The 25,778-nt window shown below is 35.3% G+C and overlaps 1 protein-coding gene across 1 annotated transcript in view; it reads left to right on the top strand.

The window, feature by feature from the left end:
• The window catches only part of ITFG1 (integrin alpha FG-GAP repeat containing 1), a 92,964-nt gene that overhangs the window by 10,674 nt on the left and 56,512 nt on the right, over window positions 1-25,778 (top strand). The window contains exons 6-8 of the mRNA XM_076349252.1: window positions 1,232-1,326; window positions 16,773-16,834; window positions 19,229-19,313. Of these exons, the coding sequence (XP_076205367.1) occupies window positions 1,232-1,326; window positions 16,773-16,834; window positions 19,229-19,313 (242 nt within the window). The remainder of the gene's footprint in view (window positions 1-1,231; window positions 1,327-16,772; window positions 16,835-19,228; window positions 19,314-25,778) is intronic.

Below are 25,778 nucleotides of genomic sequence, written 5' to 3'. Positions count from 1 at the left end.
GGAAAAATGGGAGACATTTTGTTTCGTTTTGTTTAAGAAATCCTTTCAGTAGCATTAGGATACAAATAAACTTACTCATTACAGCTCAAAATAAGACTGAGTGCTATAGGTAGCAGCATAAGCAATGTCTTGTATGTGGAAAACAGCTTTATGACATCTGCTTAGAAAAGCGTTTTTCTATTTTTCATCTAAAATGTTTTTAAAATTATACTAGAGCTGTATAACTAACTTTCTTGACTGTCTTCAAAACTGAATACATAGAAAAACCTATAGAAAATATTTAATTATTTCTTTAAGACGAAGTGATTCCTTTTAACATTTCTAAGACTTAGTTATGATTTCTGGGAAGTAATCAGAAGCTCATTTTTTTTCTTACCGTAAAATAGTCACAGAAGATAAGGACTTTAGTAATATGTATGTAATGTCACTAGAATAAACTAAGTCATTCCAGACAGTAGTAATATCACTGTCCTGCTATTGTATAGTGCATATTGAGATTTTTCTGAGTGTATTAGGTAAGGGTTCTGAAAGTAACATTACTGATGATTCAACAGCTATGACTTTTTGAAGGGTTTGTTATATTTCAATGCGCTGCTAATAGGGAGGTTTGCTGGAAGTTCATTAATTTTTAGAACAGAAACCAGCGGGGCATGTATGTTTATAAATAAATAAAAGTATCACCTGCTTGGGAAATGCCATAATTAGCCTGTAGTCCATCATAATGTGAGAGATTAATTCTTGTGTTGATTTTTTTAAGTGACTGAAAATAAAGTCCATTTACATACAGCAGGCATGAGCTGTTAATTATGTCCATTTTTGCTCATCTTTATTAATCCTAAAATAGATTTCAGAAGTACTGATAGTAAAACTGCTTGAGGAAACCGGGGAGGACAGCGATCAGTGTCTCGAGATTTACGGTTGAAGTCTAGGCACTAAATTTCACTTTGTAGGTAGTGATACTTCTCTGTGTATAAGAAAAGTTGCTTTAGAAAGTTAATAAAATCTAACTGAAGCCCCTGTGCTATGAATCATCCTTCGCAGAACCTTTCAAGCAATTGCAATATACTAAGTAACTAGAGTAAGCTAAGTAGTAATTTTAGCTTAGCACTAGGAGAACATACTTTCTGTTCAATTTTATTTGAAGCTTCACAATTTTCTTTTTAAAAGGTATATTATGATTAACAGTCCCTAGGCATTGATTAAATGTATTGCTTTTTATTCTCGTCTGTAGGAACTTATCATGGCATGCTGTGTTGGAAACTCAAAATAAAATGTATATACCGCACTCTCATGCGTTTATAGATTTAAATAATGACTTCACTGCTGGTAAGTCATAAAGGTGTTAAATACCTTTCTAAAAGTATTTATCACTAAGTATACAATGTAATGTATTGCAATTACCTTCTAATACTTTAATAAATTTAATTGATGGTTGTAAAGTGTTGGTTCTGGAATGTTGTATTCAGTAATTATATGACTGCGACTTCTGATTTTTGTTTTATTTTTAATTATTTTAATATCTACAATTTGAAGATTCTGGGTTTTAAAAAATAACTGCCAAAATGAATAGCCTAATAACATTTTCTACTTCTTGATGATAATTTAATTAGAACTAATGCTTGTTCTGAATAATTTTGTGTTCACTATTAAAGCATTGTTTCCTGTTCTTTGTGATACTGTACTCTAGTATTCAGTTTGCAACTGAATCAGAAGCAGGGCTGCATTTTCTTCATCTTGAGTCTGAAAATAGTTTTATAGTTCATTCAGAAGAATGTTTTCAAGACTGGACTTATAATTTGTTTCTTGAAGATTTCAATATGACTTCATTCTATTTTGTTGTAGTTAATTCTAGCACTGATTGAGAAAATAGCATGTGAGACTTTATTCTTCTTTTACTATATAAGCAATCCTACAACCTATTTATAATTCACTGTTCACATATGAGTACTGGAGACAACTTTTCTTATGGTAGATAAACTGTATTCTTCCTTTGGTGGCTTTGTTTTGTTTGGGTTTTTTGTGAAATATGCAATGCAATTTAGCCTTTGATTACCACGATGAATCTATTTATCACTTACATACCTGGTTCGTACCTCCAAGCACACTTAAACATTGTGCTAAACTTAATTGCTTCACACACTAAATGAATTCTGAAATGCTTTACCTTAGAATCATAGAATCATTGAGGTTGGAAAAGACCTCTAAGATCATCGAGTCCAACCGTCAACCCAACACCACCACCCACTAAACCATGTCCCCAAGTACCTCATCTACTCGTCTTTTAAATACCTCCAGGGATGGGGACTCCACCACTTCCCTGGGCAGCCTGTTCCAATGTTTAACCACTCTTTCAGTAAAGAAATTTTTCCTCACATCCAATCTAAACCTCCCCTGGCGCAACTTGAGGCCATTTTCCTTCTGCTGGATGTGCAATGTACATCAATTCATATATGGTAATTTTGGAAAGAGCTTATTTTTTTTCCTATTTAGTAGCATGGGAATGAGAAAGAAAAGAGTCCATAAATTTAATTAAGATGCTTATAAATGTTGGGGATTAAGTTAATTGCTTTAGCGCATAGTCAAACCTTAGTATTCAGTTCTGGCATATTGCTGCACGAAGCTGCCGAGTGGAAATTCCAACTGGAAAATTAAATATACGGTTGCTTACCATAATCAGTGTCAGGTAATAACTGATTCTAACACATTTAGTTCTATAAATCCTTTGGAATTTTGTTTTAGTGGCATGGGCAGCGTAGATGAGCATTCCAGGTAGCATTTTGAGATTAATATATTGAAATCTAAACTCAGAGGTAGGCAAAGGTAGGAAGTCAAAGTTGCTTACATAGATCAATCACAGATTGATCGATTTTTGCATGAGTGCACAAATGTATTTTATGACAGCTAACAGCCTAAACAATGTCCAGAGAGTTCCAGTTAGTGCTAGTGATATATGGAAGTTCCTCTATTAAACAGAAATGAAAGTCAGGATCTTGTGTTGGGGAGTGCCAGGAGGTTTTATAGATTCACATCTTTATTCATATCTCAAGTTGTAAATAGAGGCTTCTATGAAGCACTCTCCGTAGGAAGATCCTGACTTTTATTTGCTTGTAACAGCAAGGATATTAACACCTCAGGCTGAAATATGTGTTATGTTACAGCAACCTGAGGAAAATTTCAAGGAAAATAATTCATTCTGAGAAGAAAACTGGAGAAAATATTACCACAGAATTATTTTTCTTAAAATAATTTTTTGCTTCTAAGATGGGAATGGTAAATTGTTTTTTTTGCTGTCCCTATGAAAGTTGGACTAACTGTGAACGCGGCATATGTTGCTGAAAAATAATACTTTACTGGTGATATCTGATATTTCATGACTGATGTGTTATTCCAAGACTGCCTGCTGCCAAAATGAAAAGGCACCAATCGTCTGGTCCTGTCTGCACATTTATGGCAGTTCCCTCAGCTATAGTAACTGCTCAGGAACTGGGCCTGATGGGGAAAACAATTCATTTTCACTTGAGTTATTAAGCTGATACAACTCGCCATGCAGCTTCAGGATTGCCAGAGCCAATGTAAGCGCAGAGAGAAGGTTGACTCCTCTTTTAGTAGCAGCAGTTGTAGCCTGCCTTTAACCAAGCATGAAATTGCACCTTGAGTCTCACTGTGCCTCTTCCAAAAAATACCTGTTTAGTGTTCTCACCATGTCTCCTGTAACTTGTGTTAGTCTGTACGGAGTTGGGCAGGTGACTCATAGAAGTAGTCATAAAAGTAGTCAGCTGATATAAACTTAAAAAAAAAAAGGCAAACCAAAAAACAACCTGTATGTAACTGTCCATACAGTACTGATAGTAGTGTGATTCTAAATGCGTTCTGTCAAATAGGGCCAAAATAAGGTGCTGATATTACTGTAGTGTGCCCACAACTAGGCCTGTGTCTCGCTCTGTGCAGTCTGGGTAGACTTTGCAGAAGGCAGCTAAATGCTTCTCCTGTTTGTTCGGCTCTGTTCCTTGCTAGCATAGCTGGGGCAGCGCAGCCTTACTGTACCAGCAAAGAGAGGAGTGCGATTCGTACTGTGTTACTTCTCAATGGAGTCAGTGGAGTCTATTACTTATTGGTTGGTTCAGGTAGAGCTAGTGAAGAGGAGAGGATTCTTGTGACTCTCTTGTGTATTCACCCGCACTACCGTTCTTGAGTTGGAACAAAACCTCATTAAGAATAGGTCCTGGTACACATTAGAATCATATTAATTAGGAGGGAGGCGTTGACGAGGATGCAGGGGAATAGTCTGCATACTGAAATCCTGTTGTCCAAAAGATTTAATAATCATGACATTTGATGCTGCTGTGGTACTTTTTGACTGAAAAATTCAGAGTATTTACTCACAGGCAATGCTGCTATTCATGAATATGAAGATATAGTTGTACCTAAAATGGATGCACTGATTTTTGTTTACAAATCAAAACCAAATCTCCAGAATATGCCATCTTGTTGTTTTTTGAGGGTTTTTTAAGACATTTTTCTAATATTCTGCAATGTTTTGGGGCTCTTTGTATTCTGTAACAGATGCAGCCAATTCCGTGATTTTTAGCTGGGCTAATTTTGGCAACTATCATTATAAACAGCTTAGGAAATTTAAAGTGTGCTTGACATAAAAAAAGAAAAAATCCTCTTTGGGCTGAGAATCTTTGCTAGTTTATTGCCTAACCCGTTTTCAACCTGCTGATATTAAACCCTCAAAACAGAGCTTTTAATTGGTACGCTTCTCCTTCTCTGGGTAAAATGAAGTTGCATTGTTATGATTTCATTATATGAGAACATGTTCATAAAGATGTTTTTAATCCCTAACAGTGCTTCATGAAAGGCTAACTGTTTAAGGATTTTATAATCCAAAAATCCACTAACAACAACAAAGGTAATACTAATCTTTCTTGGTGAGATATAAACTAGGCCGTTTCAGATAGTAATGTTGCTGCTGTCTTTAAATAAAGCATCCTCATGTAGAAATCTCAGCTTCTTATAATTTTTAATTCAGTAAGTAATTTTGAGTTAGGCCAGGAATTTTATATAATCCATGCAAAAATTTGCAGTATAAAACTCCTACCAAAGGGTCTATGTGTGCTTTACAGATGAAGTAAATAAAAATTTTCAAGTGTCTTCTGCATGTGTATTAAGCGTGTGTTGCTCCTGGGAGGAATATCTAGTTCACAGAATGGCTGAGATTAGAAGGAATGTCTGGAAATGATCTAGTCTACCTACCTACCATCAATGTCACTGTTCGTACATGCACTGAGATAGACTGAAAGATGAGGAGAAAATGTGGTGACCCTTGTTAGAACAGGGCTATTGGGTGTCCAGTAATACATACTCACGCTTGTCATTAGTTCTTTTTAATAGCTAGCTTAAGAAAATAACCTTGAAGCTAATAACAATAGGCTTGTCTGAACAGATTAACATCAGGTGTATTTTATAGAGCATGACAGTCCAGGTGAGCATTTCCAAAGCAGGCTCCTCAAGTAAGAGGCCTGTCTTAAAAACATCATATCCTCAAACTGAAAAATTTACATCGTGTGACTTAAGCAAAGAAGTATTTGTACAGGATTTAACTCTTTTGACTTGTAGTGAAGGAGGTAAAAAGTAACTTCTCTTTGCATTAGTCCACTCAAAATAAAAAGGAACTCGGTCTTTCTCAGAAATGCGTTTCAGATGTAGTCAAGAGATGGTGAGAATTCTGTTTAACTGAGTAAACGCTATTCGCAATATGGTCATTATAGTGAAGATTTTACAACTGAAATACATGAACCAAACCATGGAGGAAAAGTGTTATAGCTGGAAACTGAGGCCAAGATAGGCAAAAGGACTTGATAAGGACCACCCAGAAATGATGTAGAGATGGGTACCGATACAGATCACCTATTTAAAGCTAGACAACAGACAACATATTTTGTTTATGCCATTGTTGATTTGCATTACAGTCAGCATTTTCAGATAAATACTTTGGACCAAGCTGAAGTTTAAATTTAGCATGGGTCACTAGGTGAACACTGATTAGACTGTCTTAATGTAAGCTCTCACAGGTGTATCAAGAGTGTTTATCTAAAGTTGAAATTTTTAGGATAGCAATTACTTTGCTACATGTAATTTTTTCTTCTAATTAGTTAACTTGATTGTTTCTATTTAAAACATCCTAAAAAGTCAGATCTTCATTTAGGGCTAATGCTGTCTTTCTAAGCCAAAATTTTAGTACTTAATTACTTGGAAAAAAAAAGGATTATTAATGAACAATAAATTTGTATGCACTCAAAGCTACAAGTCTTCTACCAAGAAATCAGGCCATGTCCTTGCAAATATTTTTAAAATGTTCAAATGGATGAGACAAACTGCCTTGGACTCTGACTCATACTGTAACTTCATACTGTACATCTGTCAATGTATCCTTGAATGCTATGAAAAATAGCTAATGTATTAAATATTCTGTGCCTTATTTGGTTATGTGATTCCGAAGTTTGGAAATACTGCTTTTACAACCTGTCTTGTGTTGAACACTAGCACATGGTGTGTATAACTGCAGATATTTCTGGAACTGTTTATATAAAATGAAGGAAAAATCATAAATTTTATTTTGGGAAAACTAAAGGGGAAAAATCATTAGTCAGAAACAGCTTGCTATAAGCTAATTGCTAGTCTCTTTACTGATTTCTGATGGTTAATTTTCTTACGTTGTTTTGCTTTGGGAATCTAGAAACTTAATGTACCAGAACACTTACAATGTGTTTTCTTTTTGATTCCCACTTCTTAGTTTAAACGCATACATGTAGATCGTTTTCTTCTTGAAAACCATTCATTCAAATCACAGGTGATTCTTCCGTTGTAATCATTTAAACCTGGATTCTGAAGACTTGATGTTAGAGACTGATTTTATTTTTGGTGAGTTTCCTTTTGATGGAAGCTGGTAGCCTCTCTGCCTATAATATTATCATCGAAGCTTATTTTATGCAATAGATCTGCATTTATTCTCTATGAAAATAACCAGGCTCATTATGTTTGCAAACAAATTATCTGGCCTTTTAAAACTAACCTTGAGTGGCATTTTAAAACTGTGGGGGTGTGCATATGTATTTGAAGTCAAATTGTTCTCTCTGTTTTGCCCCCTCCATATGTTTTTTTCCCAAAACAAATATTCAGCAATGCCATGTCACTGTTTCATTCCTTGACCAGGTACGTTTTTTAAATTTCTTAACTGTTTTAAGCTCTGAAACAGAGTTTACCTGAGAGTTTACAGCAAATAATGGAGGCAAAAAATGTATAAGATACAGAGGATACATTTTGGAGGACCTCCATCTATGTCTGCAAAGCTTTGTTTTTTATTACTTTTATTTTTACTATTTACAGATTTGTTATCTCCAACTAAAAATGCTCTGTGTGACATGATCTCCTGTTACCTCTATTCCTCCACTTGTTTCTGCACAGTATTCAATACCACAGGAAGTTCCTGCTCCTAAGATGAAACTGGAGTTTTCATTTAATTTGCTCAAATTAGCAGCATCTCCTCCTGCAGCTGAGATTGGTCTACTTTTGCCAATGGCACTTTTCATACTCATAGCTTACCTCACAAGGAGAATTAAAGAATGAGTAGAGATCTTTAGAGAAAAGAAATAGCTATTTTAACTGAAGTTTTTCCCTAATCTTTCTAAAAGAACCCATGGCCTGTGCTATCTGCCTAGCAGTTTTAATTTTAAAATTGCCATTATGAAGTGTCTCAAAAGCTATTCCTTTTGAAATTTTTAATTATATACTGATATAATTATATACACTGGGGAGTACTAATATGGTATTTTTATGGGAATCAATAACTTAATGTAGGTGAGAAGTAAATTGGTTCTGCCCCAAACAGCATTTTGTTGAGAAAGCATGAATGTGAAAATGGGTTCTGAAAGCACTCTTAACACTGAGTGGTCATCTTCTATTGCTTGAAACAATATTGTTGCCTTTATTCTGAAAATAAACAGAATTTTCTGCCTGAAAACTCATGTTTGAAGTGCAAAAAATCAGAGGAATAGTCCTACCTGCTCTGCAAATTCAGAAGCGTAACTATTTGGCATAAACCTAATTTAAAAGCTTTCCATTTAAGTGATGCTTTTAAATTAATACATGTGGATTTTTTTTCTACAGTAATTTTTAATAATGAAAGAGATTTTAGTGCTTAATTATGTTGTTTATAATTGTTTATCGTCTGCTTTACTAAATAGTTCCAGTAAATGCTTATTAAATTTTGAAAGACCCATTTGAAAAGCAGAATAAATTCACAACCTCTTTTACTATAAGCACATTTCTTAAAAAAAAATTTGTGAACACAAATTAGCTTGTTTGGAACATATGAAGTCCTTTTGCTTAAATTTTTCAGAGGAGGAAGTTACTGGAAGGAGTGGTTCCTTAACTTACTGTTTCATGTAACTAGCACCAAAAATTCTTGACAAGTTAATTGCAAACTCATGAGCATTGGTACTTGTATCTATATTGTAAAAGCTAAATTGCTATAGCTAGGCAGTAGGTGTATTCCATTTTCTCTAGTACAGTACTAATGCCAACTTGACAAACAAATCTGAATACCAAATGATAGAGGGTTTCTCTACCTGAATGAAAAACTTACAAACAGAAGCACAAGACTTGTCAGGTTTGGTTTTCCATTTCCATGTAGTAAAGAAATAAAACTGACTATATCTAACTTTTTTGTATAAAGTTAGGTTTGTGCGTGTTAAAAGTATTGTAGAACTAAAGTTGTGTAAGTACAACTAAAAAATTGTCAATAACTTTTTAAATTTTGTTTTTAATACTTTTTTTCCTAGTGGTAGGTTGGTCTGTAATGTAAATAGAGGAAAATTTGTAATGTAAATAAAGGAAAGTTATCTTTTACTTGTCCTTAGGCTTTATGGCATTTAATGATTTTAATACAGTTGCCACCTTACCTATTCTGTCAACACACTGCAAAGAAGAGACTTTTAGTTCAGCACATTATTTACATTACATTATTTACATATCTACATATACCAATACATATACACTACAAGCAGGCATGTTCGTATCCACAAGTAACTTCTAGTTGAAGAATATGCACAGATGCACCTGTTCTTCCACATGAATGAAAATTTTTTTTAGGCATGTTTGGAGTGTACATGTCTATGTTCTAATTGGGTAATACCTTGTGCATTTTGATAGTGCTTAAAAATAGGGGCGCTTTTTTTTCCTTTATTAACTTAAACTTCTGAAGTAAATGTGAAGTCAAGCTGTAACATAAGAATGTTGCTCATGCCCCTGGTGGCTTCTGAAGACAACCGTAGATGCTGGGGGTTTTAATTCTGATATAAAGCCCTGCGACATTAAACAGAAAGGTCAAATCAGTCATTAGTGAAATGAACGCTCCATCTATAAATAGTACTGGTTTTTATAGCACTCGAAAGTGAAGGAAAATAACAAGGATAATCAGAAGTGAACTTGGAGCAGATTCTGTATAGTTAGGTTTTATTGCAATTTCCTAGTAGTCCTAATGAGAAAAAGCAATGTTTGGAAGTAGGGTTTGTAATACTATCTGCTTTATTTAATAAGATAGTCTGCAGTTTTCCAGTTGGGCTGAAGTCTTCTAAGCTCTCTACCGACCTCCACATTGAACTTTTTGTAACCTTCAGTTATAAATGCATAGCCACTTTTCACAGATTGAAGTCCTGGTGGAGCTCGTTTGGTATTTGGTAACTTAGGGCAACTTTTTTCTTAGTGACCTAGCACTTGCTTTTGAAACAGCCTTCCTGAAAGACAGCAAGGTCTCTTTGCTTTTGCTGTTCTAACTAAAAGATCCATCCAAATTTAGCCAGTTTGAAACAGGTTTTAGAAATATCAACTGGGGGGTTTTTTGTTGTTGTTTTCCTTAATTGCTATTTGTGCCTTTCTAAAACAGCCATCAGTAGTGAACATACCATAGACAGGGATTATCAAAGCCTTCCCTTCCATTGTGGCTCTGGACTATTGCCAGTGTTTGGATGCTTAACTGAGAGCAGGGGGCAAAAGGCAGAGATGATGCACAGGAAGTGGGAATAGAAGTTGGTAGGTGGGGAAGAAATCTAGGCTGAAGGTAGGGAATTTAGATGGAGATGATGAGGAGCAAACACTGGATGAATTTCTGCAAGAAGAGGATGTTAAAAGATGGACTTGAAGTTATTAGAAGAGGACTGACCTGATGCTGTGTGGAATAAGAGAAGCATAGTTGCATAAGACTAGGTTGAGAGGAGTCTAGGATTGTCTGTGTAAAGGATACTGTGGGATAAGGATCGGAGATGGACCTGCTGTTGGGTGTAGAGCTGTTTGGTTGGAAACAGCCTATAGGATTATTTCTACATCTGCGGCAAAAATTGTAAGATATAGTGTAAGAAGCTAGGGATTGCAGGAAGAGTAGAAATGCTTTCGTGTTTGAGGTGTTGGAATGCTGTCTTGCATTTTAATCCATCTTTTCTATGGAATTCCTTTGTCATGACCAATAACCTGTTGCAATTACACATTGGGCTCTCAGGAGGTGATTATCTATCAGGCATCTTTATTGTAAGTGCCTGGCTTCTGAGCCGCCGTGGCAAGAATGCCATGCTTTTGGTGCCCAAGATGGGCTACCATAAACATTAGTAGTTATGTAATGCTCCATTAGATATATTAAATAAAAATGATCAGAAATTGATCTAGGTCAAGATACGGGTGCACTGTGTTCAAATTATTATTTCAATGTTTGTAGATGTATCTGGGATGACACTGGTATTAGTACAAGATAGATCTAAAGGCACTAAACTCAATGCAGTCTTGCTGTACGAGTTTTACGTAGCTTTCTGGGGAGATTTTTCAGTCTTCATTGGGCCATATGTTGATACAATGTCAAAATTAGCTGATCCTATCAAATAAAGATGGATGGAGCTGCTGTGGTTCCTCTGTAATGAGCTTTAGGTTATTGGAGCTTGCAATACAGTACATGAATAGCTTCCCTTTCTCAAGCTGAAACATAAATTCTAATAATCTCCACTTACTTTTTTTTGTAAGAATGAATGCTGAATTTGGTGCTTTTCAGTATATCTATTTACTGTTGATAAGATGTAGTAGAGCCTGGATAGCAGCATTTTATTACTAAGCCAATTAACTCTAATGAATAGCCAAATATGCTCACCAACTCACTTTTTAGGGAAAGTAAAAATGTGAGTAAAATGCTAATATAGTGTGAGTTTGTGTCACAGCGTGTGTCAGATGTCTTCTGTATTAAGTGTTCGGTATATATTTAGGTTGCTTTTCAGTGTTGTGGATCTAAAATGCTGGGTAACCTCCTTGATTCTTTACCTTATTCCCAGGCTGATTCTTTATCTTATTGCCAGGCTGTTGAACTTTGTTTATGAATTTTCCTGTTGCTTATGTTGTTTTTATGTTAATCACTGCCTGTTAAATCAAAAATAGGAAAACATACTTAAATGTGAACACACTTCACTTGGCATTTGTTTAAGAGAAACATTTCATCTTAGACAGTATTGCTTTTTTTTTTATTTCTAGCCATTCGCTTAGGCTGTAGGTGTAACATTTCAGGAAGATGTGAATCTGACAAGAAGACCTTCCCCCATCCCAACTATCAAGGATTTTACTTACCTTTACTACATCACGTCACAAATCAGAAACGTAAGAAATGCCCTGCAGGCATAGTCTAGTGGTCCATCCAGCTAACCCAATATTCTTTCTCTGTCAGCGGCAGTAGGAAAGTGGCCAGACTGATGATTTTTTTTTTTCCTCCTCCCATTGTGTATCTCCAGAATCTACAATTGGCATAGGGTTGTTAAAGATACATCCTTGCTTATTGTTTTTAGTATCCCTTTATGTACCTATTGTCTAGTAAAAGCATCCAGAGTATCACATTTGCAGTCTGTAAATAACAGATTGCTGAGCTTCCGATTATTTGATTTTATAACCTCAGGTTGTAAGTATCACATTGTGGTAGTGTTAGGTTCATCAGTATTTGAACAGAGCGTTATGATATGGCCCTCAATACTTTATCCGTGCTTTTTAACTTGAGATCTGCGTGCAAATGATTTGTTTTCTACAGCTGAAATTACGACCAGAACTGCCTTCTAAAGGCAATGTGGCAGCATATCTTTTCCTGGGCATGTGTAATATGGTAGGCATTCCTTGTAGGAAAGAGGGGTTGAATTTTCTTGATATAGCCACAAGCAAAACAAAAATGTTGCAGTTTTCAAGATTATTAGTGTATTAAAATACAAAAAATGTAGCAATGAACTGTGTTATGTCTTCATTGTTGTGTAATCCAAGTACTGAACATACAGATTTTTAACGCATTTGTTGGCTCCATCTCTTCTCCTGCAGCCCTTATACATTGAAGAATTTAGTAATAATAGGCATGGAAAGCTATAGCAATAGTGGTGGGAGATGTCTGCCATGGACACCGTTCCTTTGGGAAGGAGATGCTTGCAAGGAGTTTTTGCCATGGCTGTATAGAAAAAGATATTTATAAATTGCACAGATCCTTAATTGTTTCCTCTCTCATATGCTTTTGGCTCTTAGGCACAAAAACTTACGTAATAAAGCCAGATGGAATCATAGAATAAGTTAGGTTGGAAATCATCTGGCCGAAAACACTATACCAGGCAGGGCTTGGTTTTTCTTACAGGTTTCTTTCCTACAAACTTGGAGAAAACATTTGTAATTCTGAACTATACAAATTCATAAACAGTTATTTGGGGTGTCTGAATTACATTGCATTTTTACTCTGCTGCTGTGAAGAAATTATTTTGTTTTGCTTGCTTTGAAGTCTCTGATGTTCTCAATCAAAATGGAAAATTACTTGTAAATATTAAGCATTCTATTTGATTGTAGTGCCAGAGGGTTTATTCACAAAAATATGCATGAGCATTTGAGACACGTAGCTTCTAAGAAGGCTTAAGGATAAAAAGGAGGACAATTGGCAATAACACACCGGCTGAATTGGTTCAGCAGACTCTAGAACAAGAGGTGGTGTTGCTGTACCTAAGTTGTCCCTAAATCACAGCTTGTGGCTTTAACTTAGGAGCAGTGTGGCACTAGCTCCTCTATACTATTTCTGGAAGATTATCTGCTGTCTTTGCCTGCCTTTGCATTTTACCAGTGCAGTGTGATACTACAGCAGCCTTGGAGCTGCTTTGGTGTGTTGGTTCTGTTTGTTGTATACAATGTTATGTGCCTCAAGTTAGGAAAAAGGAGAGACAGAGGAGTACATGAAGAGGAACAAAGGGCAACAGTAGTTTACTAACTTTCAAGAGAAGCTGTTTCGGGGGTGTGAGGGGAGTTCAGTTCAACAAAACAGGCACGTTGCTGAATTTAATCATCTTTAAGCTACTGCAGAGGGCCATATTCAGCACGGATCTCTTGCAAACCAGAGAGATGTATGGTAGATTGCCTCCTCTGAAAACATAGCTCTGTTTTCCTACTCTCAAAATGTAGAACACGTGTTCACATTAAAATACTTGGTTTCTACAGCGGCTGAACAAAGACTTTAAATCTGTAAGCACCTCCACATTTTTAACATAGTAAACATTTTAGATGTTTTAAATTATCGTCTTTCTATTGGCTCTTTGTAGTTTGACTTGCATGTAGTATCCTGATTTATTCCTCCTACACTGCAGATAGCTAAATGTATTATTTGATTTTATTAATTTGTGAGACATCCCAGCCACCATGGTTCTCTCATCTCCGCCGCGCCCCCCCCCCCCGAGTTTAATGTTTATTTTAAAGCTACTTTTGATTCTGGTCCTAACATCTGGGATTTTATATGCCTGTTGTTCCTTGCCTTCCTATATTATTTCAGTTCCCTGTGCAGTCACATTTCTGAATATTTCTATACACTTATTAGGAAATCAGATTAAATGAGTAGGGGAAGAAAACCTAATATAATATGGTTCACACTAAAATGGAAAAAAATTGATTTTTCAATGCGCAAGAAAAGTCCGTTGCAAAGCTCTCTCTTTGTTACATGCTTTTACAAAAGAGGTGTATATGTGTAATATACAGTAACCATACATACTCTGTTACAAGTAATTCACTAATACTTGACTGAGTTCATAATGGCTGTGGCTCAAAATTAGGGTTAGTATACTTTGCAGTTTGCTATCGTTGTTGCCCAGTCATGTTGAGTGCCTGATTTTCTGTGGCCTGTTGTAACTCTGGAATGAACAATATGGAATGTCTTTTGAGTCAAACATGGTCGTTATGCTCTCTGAGGAGCTGTAACTGATAAATTTACTCTGTAAAGCTCAAATAAAAACAAGATGTATTACTACTTATAGATAGTTCAATTTGTAGTAGTGCTTATATGACTTCCCATTAAGATGTTAAGGACATTCATTTCTCTTTATTTAGAAAGCTCTATTGTAAGGATACTATAGGGGGTACTGCATTTTCCCATTGAAGAAAGATTTTTTTTTTTAAATTTTTTTTTACTGAGAAGTTGTCATAGTATGCTGCATTAGTATACATTTTAAAATTAAGAATAGTTGTTAAATGAAATTCCATCGCATGTTACATTAGTCAAGAAATAGTGCTGTTTTATTTTTGATGGTTTTATTTTTAATGAACTTTGTTTTAACCTTAAATAAATTATTTAGAGCTAAGGTCGTTGTAATACCCCCAGCATAACTCATATCTGCCTTTTGTATTTGTTCCTTTCCACCCTAGAAGCATAACTGTGTTGCATAAAAACTTGATGCATTTATTTAACCTAGTAATAACCAACTGTTCAGAGCTGAATTTCTGGCATAATAATACTGGGTGAATTATGTCTTCTTGGCAGCTGTGCCATTTTGTCTAATTCTGGGATAGTCACAAAACATGTATAAACATAGTGTTACCAGTGGGAATGCTGAGTTAATGGTCCCCAAGATCTTTCCTTGCATAGAGGACTGGGCAGAGAGAGGACTGACCTAGCAATTAAAGATGAGAGGTCAGCTCTGCAGTGTGTGAAACTGAGTCAGAGATGTGGTGGGAAAACAGTTACAGTGCCAACAAAATCTCTGCTGAAGGTTAGGCAACCTGTTATATTTGCTAATCAAATGCTAGTCATTTGCTGTGTATTTAAATAGAATACTTAAAGAGCCTATTGTGGCATAATCTGTATGCGACATAGCCCATAACTAGTTGCAAATTGCAGTACAAATTACAGCATGGATATACTACTACCCTACTTGAAATACTTACTTGAACCTCAAAAACTTTTTTTAAAGATTTAGTGGCATTTTGACCTGTAGAAAAGTGAGTTAAGGCTTCTATTGTTCCATGTTTCTCATTTTTTCCCTGTGAATGTATTAGATTTTTTTAGTATTTTTCTGGTTTATATCTGATAGTAATCAACAGTATTGCACAAACTCCCTTCTACATGCAAAGTTAAAATTTGAAAGTTTATATATGTTTTCTATGTTACATCTGTAACAATCTTCAGATTGTTTCCATTATTTCTGTCTATTGCCTTCAAGAAATACTTAAGTATCTATACAATTCATTCCAATGAAGCACACTATCATGCTTTTCACGTGTGCTCTAAAGGAAACTGCCATTTCAGGTATTCAGGGGAATAAAATTAAACGGTACAACTTTCAAGCTGGGGGCAGGGGGATGGAGAAATCTGTAAGTAAAATCTTTGGGGTTTTGTATGTTTGTGGGTTTTTTGGTTTTGGGTTTTGTTTGTTTGTTTGCTGTGGGGGTTTATGGTTTGGCTTCTGCCCACCCCACCCCACCCCCACCCCCCGAAGACAATACCCCTTATTGTGCCATTTGAAATTCCCTGTACAGCAGTCCACCTGGTTATTCAGAAAACCACCTCAGGGTAAAGCATTAATACTCTCTTTTTTTAATCACTTTTTTTCTGCCTACAGAGTAACCATTGTGTTCTAACTCAAATAGTGATATTTTAAATTGCCGGGGGGAAGGAGGGCAATGAAAAAGAAAACAAGTGCTTAAATCTCAAAGAGTAGTTTTCTTAAGATCTGGACTTCTTAACACTGGACTTAAACTCCCCCCCCCCCCCCCCCCCAAAGCCCCCCCTTTTTTTAACCTCCTTTATAAAGCTTTTTCTTCCCGTTTTCCTAATTTGGGTGCTTTCCTAAATGGTGATGAATAAGCTCATCTTTAAGTAGGCATTGTCAGATAAATCCTTTGAAGCACTCTTTTGCACTGTTTTGATGTTTAAGAGAATTTTTGTGTAAAGGAAACCTGAAATATTTCTCCATCTCCTTTTCTCCTCCTGTCAACAGTATATCTGTTACTTAATTCAACATACCCAAAATAAAAGGATGGTTGGTAGGTTTTTATTTTTAATTTTAACTTACTAAAAATACAACTATGTATACTTTTTTTCTAGCTTTGAGGTCTGTCTCTGTCTTCACTATTAAGAAACGTTCTTCACTGTGCATATATAACATCCAGCACTTACTAGCTCATGTGACGCTAACTTAATTTAGGTATAAACTATACAAATGCAGAAGTTGAGTGCAGAAGGTATATTTATACAGAAGAGTGTGAGGGATGAAAATAGTTTTGGGGGGGGTTGTTCTTTAATCTTTCTTGCTTAATATATATACATCTAAACATCACTGGAATATAATATTTATAACTTATAAAATATATTTTTAAATAAGTTATATTACCTATATCTTTATTGAGTGATCAAATATGTGTCTAGTCTAATGTTAAATATTTTATTTCTCTTATGTTTTTCCTTGCAGATTTGTTCCTTACTACATCACCAAATTCTCAAAACATTCAGTTTGAGACATGGGTAAATAAGGTAAGAGAGAGAACCCAAATAACCATTCTGTTAAAACACAGACAAGTTAAAAAAAAAAAAAAAAAAGGTCATCTGATATTTCTTGTTTCAGGAATGAGTGGAACCGATGTTGAGGCACTAACTGCACTATTGCATTTAGACTGCAGAATATCACTGGAGATCTTTTACTCAGCATAAGTTCCTCTGCAGATTTTTTTAACATGCCTACTAAGTAAATCAATCAGACACCTTAGCAGGACTCCTGGTGTGTCGTCAGCTGTTCTAGGAGGTTACTGACACTTAGCATGGTGATCTATGAAGAAGAGGCTGATCAGATTTTTTTATTCTTGCTGTCTCAAAGATTTGATTTCTTTAAGTTAGCTTTCTTAGAACTATGACTTCAGGTCTTGGGTAAGATTTTGTGGGACAGGGGTTTAAAATCTCACTTGTTACAATATGTATGCAAGTTACAGCTGAGAAAATCCTGAGTCCTATGTTAACCAAATATCACAAATACAATTCAGAGTTGGGGAGAAACAGGTCAATGGATTATTTTTTTTTATTTATTTATTGAGGTTCTGCTTTTGTATTGCCTAACTTGACCAGGGTCAGTGAAGAACCTCATTGTTAATAACAATTAATGAAATTAGTTGATTTGAAACGAAGTGTATCCTTTATACTAAATCTGTTATCCGAAAGGACTATGGTTAAGAATCTTAGCATGTATATGTTAAAAGTTTACTTTATTGTTATAATAGAAAGTGCTTAATGTGTTTCTTATTAGCTAAGGAATGAGTTTTTGAGGCTTTTACCTGAAAATTTATCCATCATATCACAGTGAGTCACTGTAGAACGGAGAATGTAGTCTTGTCTGTGACAACATGGCCATCTTCAACCAGCTGCTGAACTGTAAAATGTTAAAAAAAAAAAAAAAAAAGCTGCCAGATAATCTCAGAATACTAATTCTTAGGCAAAAGTAATGAAAGCTGTACTAGACACTTTTTTTAAAGCAGAGGGTCATGAATTCTGTATTTCTAGCTTTTATATAGACTTAAAAATGAACAGTTTTTGACTTCAATGAATTTAATTCTTGAGGGAGTGAGTGTTCATGACGACACAAGGCAATTTGACCTGTCTCCTGCAGGGGTTTTTGGGGTTTTGTTTTTGTTTGGTTTTTTTAATTTTCTTACAAGTTTTGGATTTTGCAAACTCATGTATTCTAAATATTATCCTACATTACATATTTTGTATGCATAGATTTGCTTATCTTTAGAAAGAAAGAATTGTATTCTTTGGAATCAATCAACCCAGTAAAATATGTCATACATATAAAATATAGGTACGCATATATCAATCTTAAATACCTTAATTGATCCATTAAAAGCTGTTAAATTGCACTACAAACCTATGCAAAGTAATTCCCTTCATTGATGCACCATAAAATGCTTTTAAATCATTTGCCTATATGATATATGCTTTTCTGGCCAACTGAGCAGAGGGCCTAGTCGTCTTTTCTGCATGGAGATGATTTGCATCAATTTTGGGTTTGTTTTTTTCTCATCTGAGTCATTGTCAATTATATGTCAAGGTAAAGATACATAGTCAAACATCCACGTACTGTCTCCAGAGTTGCATCTTCAACAGCATTGAATATGACATGAGTAAGCAATATGGATAACTATGCATAATCCACAAAACAGTATCATTTGTCTCAGTGGCTTTACGTATACTTGTGTGCATAGCACTTTGTATGAGCTGATTGCAACGACTAGAAAAGTGGGCCTTAGGTCATCTTACTTGGCTACGAAAACTTAACGTTTTAAATGGTTTTGTTCCAGTTGTGATCCAGTTCTACAATAAACAAGGATCCAGCACTCCTCTTGTCTTTCTGATGAAATACTGGAATATTGTTTTCTGTAGGCCTAGGTTTTAATAAAAGATGATTAAAACAAGACCTGAACCAGACCTAATGTAAAATCAAGTTATTTCTTAATTAGAAGGAAAACCAGAAGATATTTTTAACGGGTGTGCAGGTGTGTTTTTATCTATTACATATATCTATAAAATCACATGTCAATGTGCATAAATGCACATTAGTATTCATAACCAGTTAATTATGATTTAGATTATGTTGCTGAAATAACACAGTCTCTTCCTCATAACACAGCAAAATACATGGACAATTGTATCTGAATATTACTATTATTGGATTTCCGTAAGATTCCATGAAGGATTAGAAATGCAAAAACTCAGTCCCAATTTTCAAAGAGTGCATTTTTTTTCATAGCTGAGATGTCTCTTTATTATCTACTTAAGCGCTTTTTTTATTGATGTGTATTTTCTTTGGTTCAAAAGTCAAATTTTACCACTTAGTCTGCAATTCAGTTTTTCCATCATCTTTGTCCTGTTTGATAGGATGGGAACTTCTCTAAAGCTGGAAAAAGTAAGGAAACGCCTAGTGGTGTGAAAGTTGTTGGACAGTCCGTGTTTGCAGATTTTGGTGAGTTTTAGTCTTCTAAACTATCCTGAGTGTTTCTTTTTCATATTTTGGTTAGCTACTCTAAATCAAAGAACAAATAAAGATGTTTAGCTCTAAAAGTTGGGGGGTTTTACTTTTTTTTTCTTTAAGGTGTTATATCTATTTGACTGTAAATCTTGAAATAGCTGGGAATAATTATTAATAAATTCAACTTTGGCAATACCAATACATTCTGCATCACATGTATCACACTTAAGGACTGTTGCTTTGGGGCATGGCACAATGCCAAATTTACTTCTATCAGACATGTATTTTGTTTGTCATGATTTTGGGGTTTTTTCCCTAATCTTGTTCAGAAGATATTATTTGAGTAAATGTTCATAAATTCTTCACTTGTACAAACTAATAAAGCCAAACTGTAAATTAATTAAAATGACTTGAAAAAAGATTGATGAAACATGGTAAACTCTTAATGGTTGTAATTGAAAATTCCAGAAGGCTTTTGGACAGAAGATAAACTTAATTTATATGTAAATCTATTTTTGCAAGGGTTAGTGAAAGCCTGTATCTTTCTATTAGAATGTACTTTTTCACTCAATTGTGGCTTATCAATGTGTATGTCATGTTACAGAGAACAGGAAATGTTGGGTTTGTAGTCCAAAAAGTACTTCCTTTTTCTGTGCACTAAAATAAGAATTTTGCAACCCAAGGGAAAGTGCTGCAGGCCTCATTCTGCTGACACTATTGAATGTAAATAACTTCTCAAAGAACTAATTTACTATATTTATACAACTTGCTTGTTAATTGTGAGACTGAGCCTGTCTTTAAATGTTGTCAAATGGTAGCCTTGTTGCATCATTTTGGTTTAAAATCTGTTTTAAAGAAAATGACAATTTTTTAATTTAAAAGTCAGACTCTAAATTAGACCCAGAGTCCGATTCTCTTGTTCTGTGCTGCCACTTAGAAGTATTCTTAAGAGTTCTAGCAAAGCTGTTTACTGACATGTAACGAGAAGGCACCTCTGCTGGGTAGTTAATTATCCTTAGATCCTTTTCTAGCAACTGTGGATGGGTTTACAGATCTATAGTAAATGAAATAAGGTAGAAGCTGAACAATGCTCTAGGTTCTTCTGTGAAATGTTAAACATTTTCTAAAATCTTTGTAAAATCTTTTACTGTTTATGTACAAATATAAAAACTTGTGTATATAATATCTGAAGGAAAGAATAGAATACTACAGGTTTTGCAGTTAAAAACCCAAATTTATTTTTTTTTTTAGTAACCCATTTTCCAAGCTGATGTTCTGAATAATGTGTCTTAATAGGTACTAAGTAGAAATCTGATTTTTTTTTTTTTAAATGATGGCAATGTGGAAAGCAATCTTTATGTAGGATAATTTTATCTCTGTTAGGTAGCTAATGAGCCCAAATGATATATCATAATTCTAGAAATTTATCATAATTAATGGAATTTTAATAAACCCTGGGATGTTTTTGCAGAGAGATGTGGAACTGTTCAAATGTTAAAGTTAAAATTTTGAAAATGTGAATAAATTGAATGCACAGTGATATAGTGGTGCAGTACGCTGTGTGGTTTTGGTACAGCCAAGGTTATGAAAGACAATGGCCGATATAGCTAGCTTAGCTGTGGGGAGCAGCTGTTTTGGAGTTCCATCACCAGTTGTTTAATACCCTGCTCTGCTAATCATCATCAAATTCACAGGCAAAGCACTAGTGTGAGGCAATAGTGAAGCAATCTTTCTAGTAAGGATGAATACAATGGGAGAAAATGCGTGCAGGGACTTAAGAAATGCATGCAGATAAATGTAGAGGGACAGCACATATGGCAAAGTGGATAGAGAGGCAAGGAATCATCAGTATCATCTATGGGAGGACATGCTGGCTTTTCAGAAGCTCACTTTTCAGAACTGGTTATTTTGAAAGATCTCAGCCATTTCATCTTTAAGAGAGAACACCCAGCACAGATCTTGTAGTATGAGGGTCTTGCTTCCTCTTCCTGAACACCTACATACACACTATAATCTTTATCTTCATTCCAGATGACTCAACTTCGTCCAGGGTGAAGGATGGGAAATGGTTTAATGGTCTTTCTGCCCGTTAATTTTCCTAAGCGAGTGAAAGGAGTGTTAACAAGTGTGTGTGTGTGTGTGTTTTGATAGAGGAACAAAGTTTATTCTGACAACTATGGAAATACTTATAACTATGATTTCAAATTTACTATTTGAGTACTACTATGACTTTAATCTTTCTTCTGTTGTAACAGTGGGTAGGAAATGGAGCAGTGCATCAAATTTTTTTCATCTTCAAAGCATTAATTTAAAATAATCAAGACAACACATAGTTATTTTCTCATTGAACAAAGTTTTAGAGAATATTGAAGTGAATATGGTAATAAAACGTATATGAGTAATGAATGAATATAATTCTAAATTCCATGTTCTTTATGAAATGCAGCCTGAAGGAAGCTGAATAATACTCCACCACCATCAAAAAATCCTACCTACAGTGAAATAGTTCTGTGTAAGAGTGGCTATACAGTAATTGGTAGGAGAAAAAAAAACTTAATGCAAAGGAGGATCTTAGTTGAGTTCTGCTCATGTTCATTTTCATTCCAGTATTTTTTGTTCTGCACCAGTCTAACAATAAAGAGGCAAAATCTCACATTACTGGAATAACACTGTATCAGAGTAACTACATTTACCCTCTGCGCTATGTCTGCATATGTTTAGATACTTTAAAAGGTAGGCATTTATCATACAGATTCTGCTTGTAGTGAGCTGAATTTAAAGAAAATGTCTTACTAGAAATGGTTTGTCAGACTTGAACATCTCCTTTTTTCAGTTTTCCGTTTCAAAAATGAGGAAATAGTGATTGTCATGAGTCAAAGGAAGTTAAGGTATGATGGTTTGCAGTTTGAAATAGTATTTTGACTATCTGTAATGGGGCCTGAAAGAGGTTTCATTGCACAACAAATCAAAATAGCACAATGAAAATGTAAAATGAGATGCATTAGAAGATTGCGCTACCTTCTACCTAAGTAGCTTTTGCCAAACTGTGTGTGATACACTAAGCAGAACGTACCATAGCGCTCTCGCTCTGCTCTGTGCATGCTGCAAGCATCTTATTTCTGTGTTGCCTGCCTCTATTTTCTTCCCCTTTCTTGACATTTTCTGTACCTCATAGCTGATGGGCCAGCCTTGCCATTTGCTAAAGGTCTCAAAGGATTGAAAAAATCTCAAAGGATTCCATACTTCTGTATGCTTTCACTCTCTGCCACTTCTCATTTACTTAACCTTGTGCATATTAGACTCTGGAACTATGTCAGGCCCAGACATGAGCTTGGGAGTATGTCACTTGTGCTGCAGCCTTCTCATTTACACCCACCTTTCTATTTGGACATTGTTGCACTTCTGTAGTCCAAGATTCTGATTTATTGATTACACCTACATCTTAGCAAAACATCTTTTGAAACAAAAGATGACTTTGTCTAACGTTATTTCCTGCTTCCAAAAGTTTTATTTGAAGTACTCCTTCCAGCCATAAATATTTACTTGTCATTTGAAAAAAGGGGGGAGCTTTGAATAAGATCCTGACTGAGAACCTCCAAAGGCAACTAATTTTGGGTAAGGTTTCCTTTCTTAAACTAAACAGGTTGAGCAACAGCTATCAAGTAGAAATTTAGATAAGTGGAGCTGGAAAGAACAACAATTAGGTGACTCATGAGAAACTGTCACAGATGTTAGTGTAATCTTAGCGCCAAGTGTTCCTGACGTACTCAAATAAAGATATATTTTTCTCCATGAAAAAGATATGCAAATGTATGTTTGTATACATCTATATATATGTATCTGTAAGGTCTACTATATTTCTGTATATATGTGTGTGTATATTCTAATGGAAAAATATGCAAAAGCAGGTATGTGTATATATATCAATATATTTATGGTAATGTGGTAGACCTTAGACTTTAGGTCTAAATTGGAACCTCTAAAATAAGTAGCACTCCCCTCTGTTACATGATAGCAATGATTGGTATATTAACCTAACCAAAGCATCCTGGCCTGTATCAGAAATAGTGTGGCCAGCAGGAGTAGGGAAGTGATTGTGCCCCTGTACTCGGCACTGGTGAGGCCGCACCTCGAATACTGTGTTCAGTTTTGGGCCCCTCACTACAAGAAGGACGTCGAGGTGCTGGAGCGTGTCCAGAGAAGGGCAACGAGGCCGGTGAGGGGTCTGGAGAACAAGTCTTATGAGGAGCGGCTGAGGGAACTGGGACTGTTTAGCCTGGAGAAAAGGAGGCTGAGGGGAGACCTCATCGCTCTCTACAACTCCCTGAAAGGAGGTTGTAGCGAGGTGGGTGTCGGTCTCTTCTCCCAAGTAACAAGCGATAGGACGAGAGGAAATGGCCTCAAGTTGTGCCAGGGGAGGTTTAGATTGGACATGAGGAAAAATTTCTTCACTGAAAGGGTTGTCAAGCACTGGAACAGGCTGCCCAGGGAAGTGGTGGAGTCCCCATCCCTGGAGGTATTTAAAAGATGTGTAGATGTGGTGCTTAGGGACATGGTTTAGTGGTGGACTTGGCAGTGTTAAGTTAACAGTTGGACTTGATGATCTTAAAGGTCTTTTCCAACCTAAACAATTCTATGATTCTAAAGGACAGTGAACAATTGACAAATTTGTATTGCCCTTTTAAAAATAAATTTATTACAAATGGCATTTCAGTTGATTAAGGTGAGCAGAGCTGGGCACTGGAGAACCCTGCACTTATTTGGTTGACACATTGCTCCAAACAAGTAAGAGCTCTTCATTATTACTTTTTTTTATTCTTCTCATGTCACTATGGTAATTGCAGTGCAGTGGTTGCTATAGCAAAAATTATTAATCCTCCGTTGTTGTTAACTGTATGCTAGCAGAGGCTTTTTATAAGATCTGCTTGTACTGTCTTTAGAGGAAATTATAGATGTTGGCTAGAATTCTGATAAATAATCACAATTGTAAGGAGTTTTAATAATTGTCACTTAAAATAGTGGAAAATCTTGTATTTGTTAAAGAAATTTAAGGATTTCAGAGGATTTCAATGCTCTGAAAATGACCAATTTTTTTTTTTTTAGTAATGAGATGAATGTGAACCCTATTTTGGACACACAAACCTCCTATTTTCTTGCTACATTGAAGATTAATGAAATGTCTTTAAAGTAGTGATCCAGAAACAATTAGCATAGAATATTGTGCTGTTTATACAGTCCATTAATTCATTTTTACAGGAATGTTTAATGTTATAACTGCTATTCAACTATGATTGGTTCAGTTAGTTTAGTTGAGATTGATAAATCATCCTTTGTGATATCTGATCTAAGAATGTAAAAGTTTGATTAATAAGTCACTGATTTTGCTTAGTTTAGGCGAACAAATTTGTTGCGGCCTGTATGTAAAGAGAACAAAAAATAGCTTTTTTGAAACCAAACTAGATCATACTGTTGATAGCGTCCTCATAAGTAAATACAACACAACTCTTACATTCTCGAGGTAGCATTTAGCCAACGCCACTTCAGTTCTTTATCATTTACTCACCATTTATTTTCTTAGCTGCTGCTGAGTCTTTATCTGTGTGGTCTTCCCTAATTTATGAAGTCTGTGTTTACTCCTACTATGCAAACTTGCTTACTTTTTGACAAAGCATGGACTGGGATTGTTAAAGTTCTATATCCAAGTCTGTTAGGGACATGAACTCAAATTTTTCTCATGTTTAAAATCCAGTTATCCAACTAATAATTCTAAGACAATCTTCTCTGTTCTTCTCCCTACCAAGTAATTGAACTGTTTCATGTATGTTAACTACTTGTATGACATATGGTAGAAATTATCATTTTTCTTGTAGGAAATGATAGCTTATTATTGCCAGTTAATTATGTTTAAACAAGATAACAGAGAGCCTAACTTTTGGGGTTTTTTTTTAAGCCATTCATTGCACTGCAAAATGCATTTTGGTGAAAGATTTTTGTTTAAAGTAGACTTTGATTATCCTGCAGCTGATGATTTTTTAAATGCACTGCTTTTCTGCCTGCAGTTGCATTTCAATTTTGTAGCTTTTAGTTTTGTGTATCAACTTCGTTTTAGCATCTGAATTTCTCCAGTTTTTTTTCTTCTCTTCAGAATGTTGCATCTTCAGATGTAGTAACTATGTATCAAAGGAAAATTTTAATGGTGCATTTCAGTAAATAACCGCTTTATAAAGCAGTTGCCTTTTGAGCACTGCATTGTGAAAATGTACTAGTGCTCCTGTAGTCCATAAAAAGATTCTCTAAGAACCTTAAGATGCAGGAAGACAATGCTTCTGTGTTTGAGACATTCTGCATATGCAGAAAACTGTTCTTACTGTGATCAGTTTGGGTGAAAAAGATATAAAAGCTGATGGTAATAAAGAATTCTGAGTGACTTGAGGTAAGAAGTTGTTTTAGTAACAGATG

The sequence above is a fragment of the Aptenodytes patagonicus genome, chromosome 11 (genome assembly GCF_965638725.1).
Source record: "Aptenodytes patagonicus chromosome 11, bAptPat1.pri.cur, whole genome shotgun sequence".
Taxonomy (NCBI): Eukaryota; Metazoa; Chordata; class Aves; order Sphenisciformes; family Spheniscidae; genus Aptenodytes; species Aptenodytes patagonicus.
This window is presented reverse-complemented; position numbering and strand designations above follow the sequence as displayed.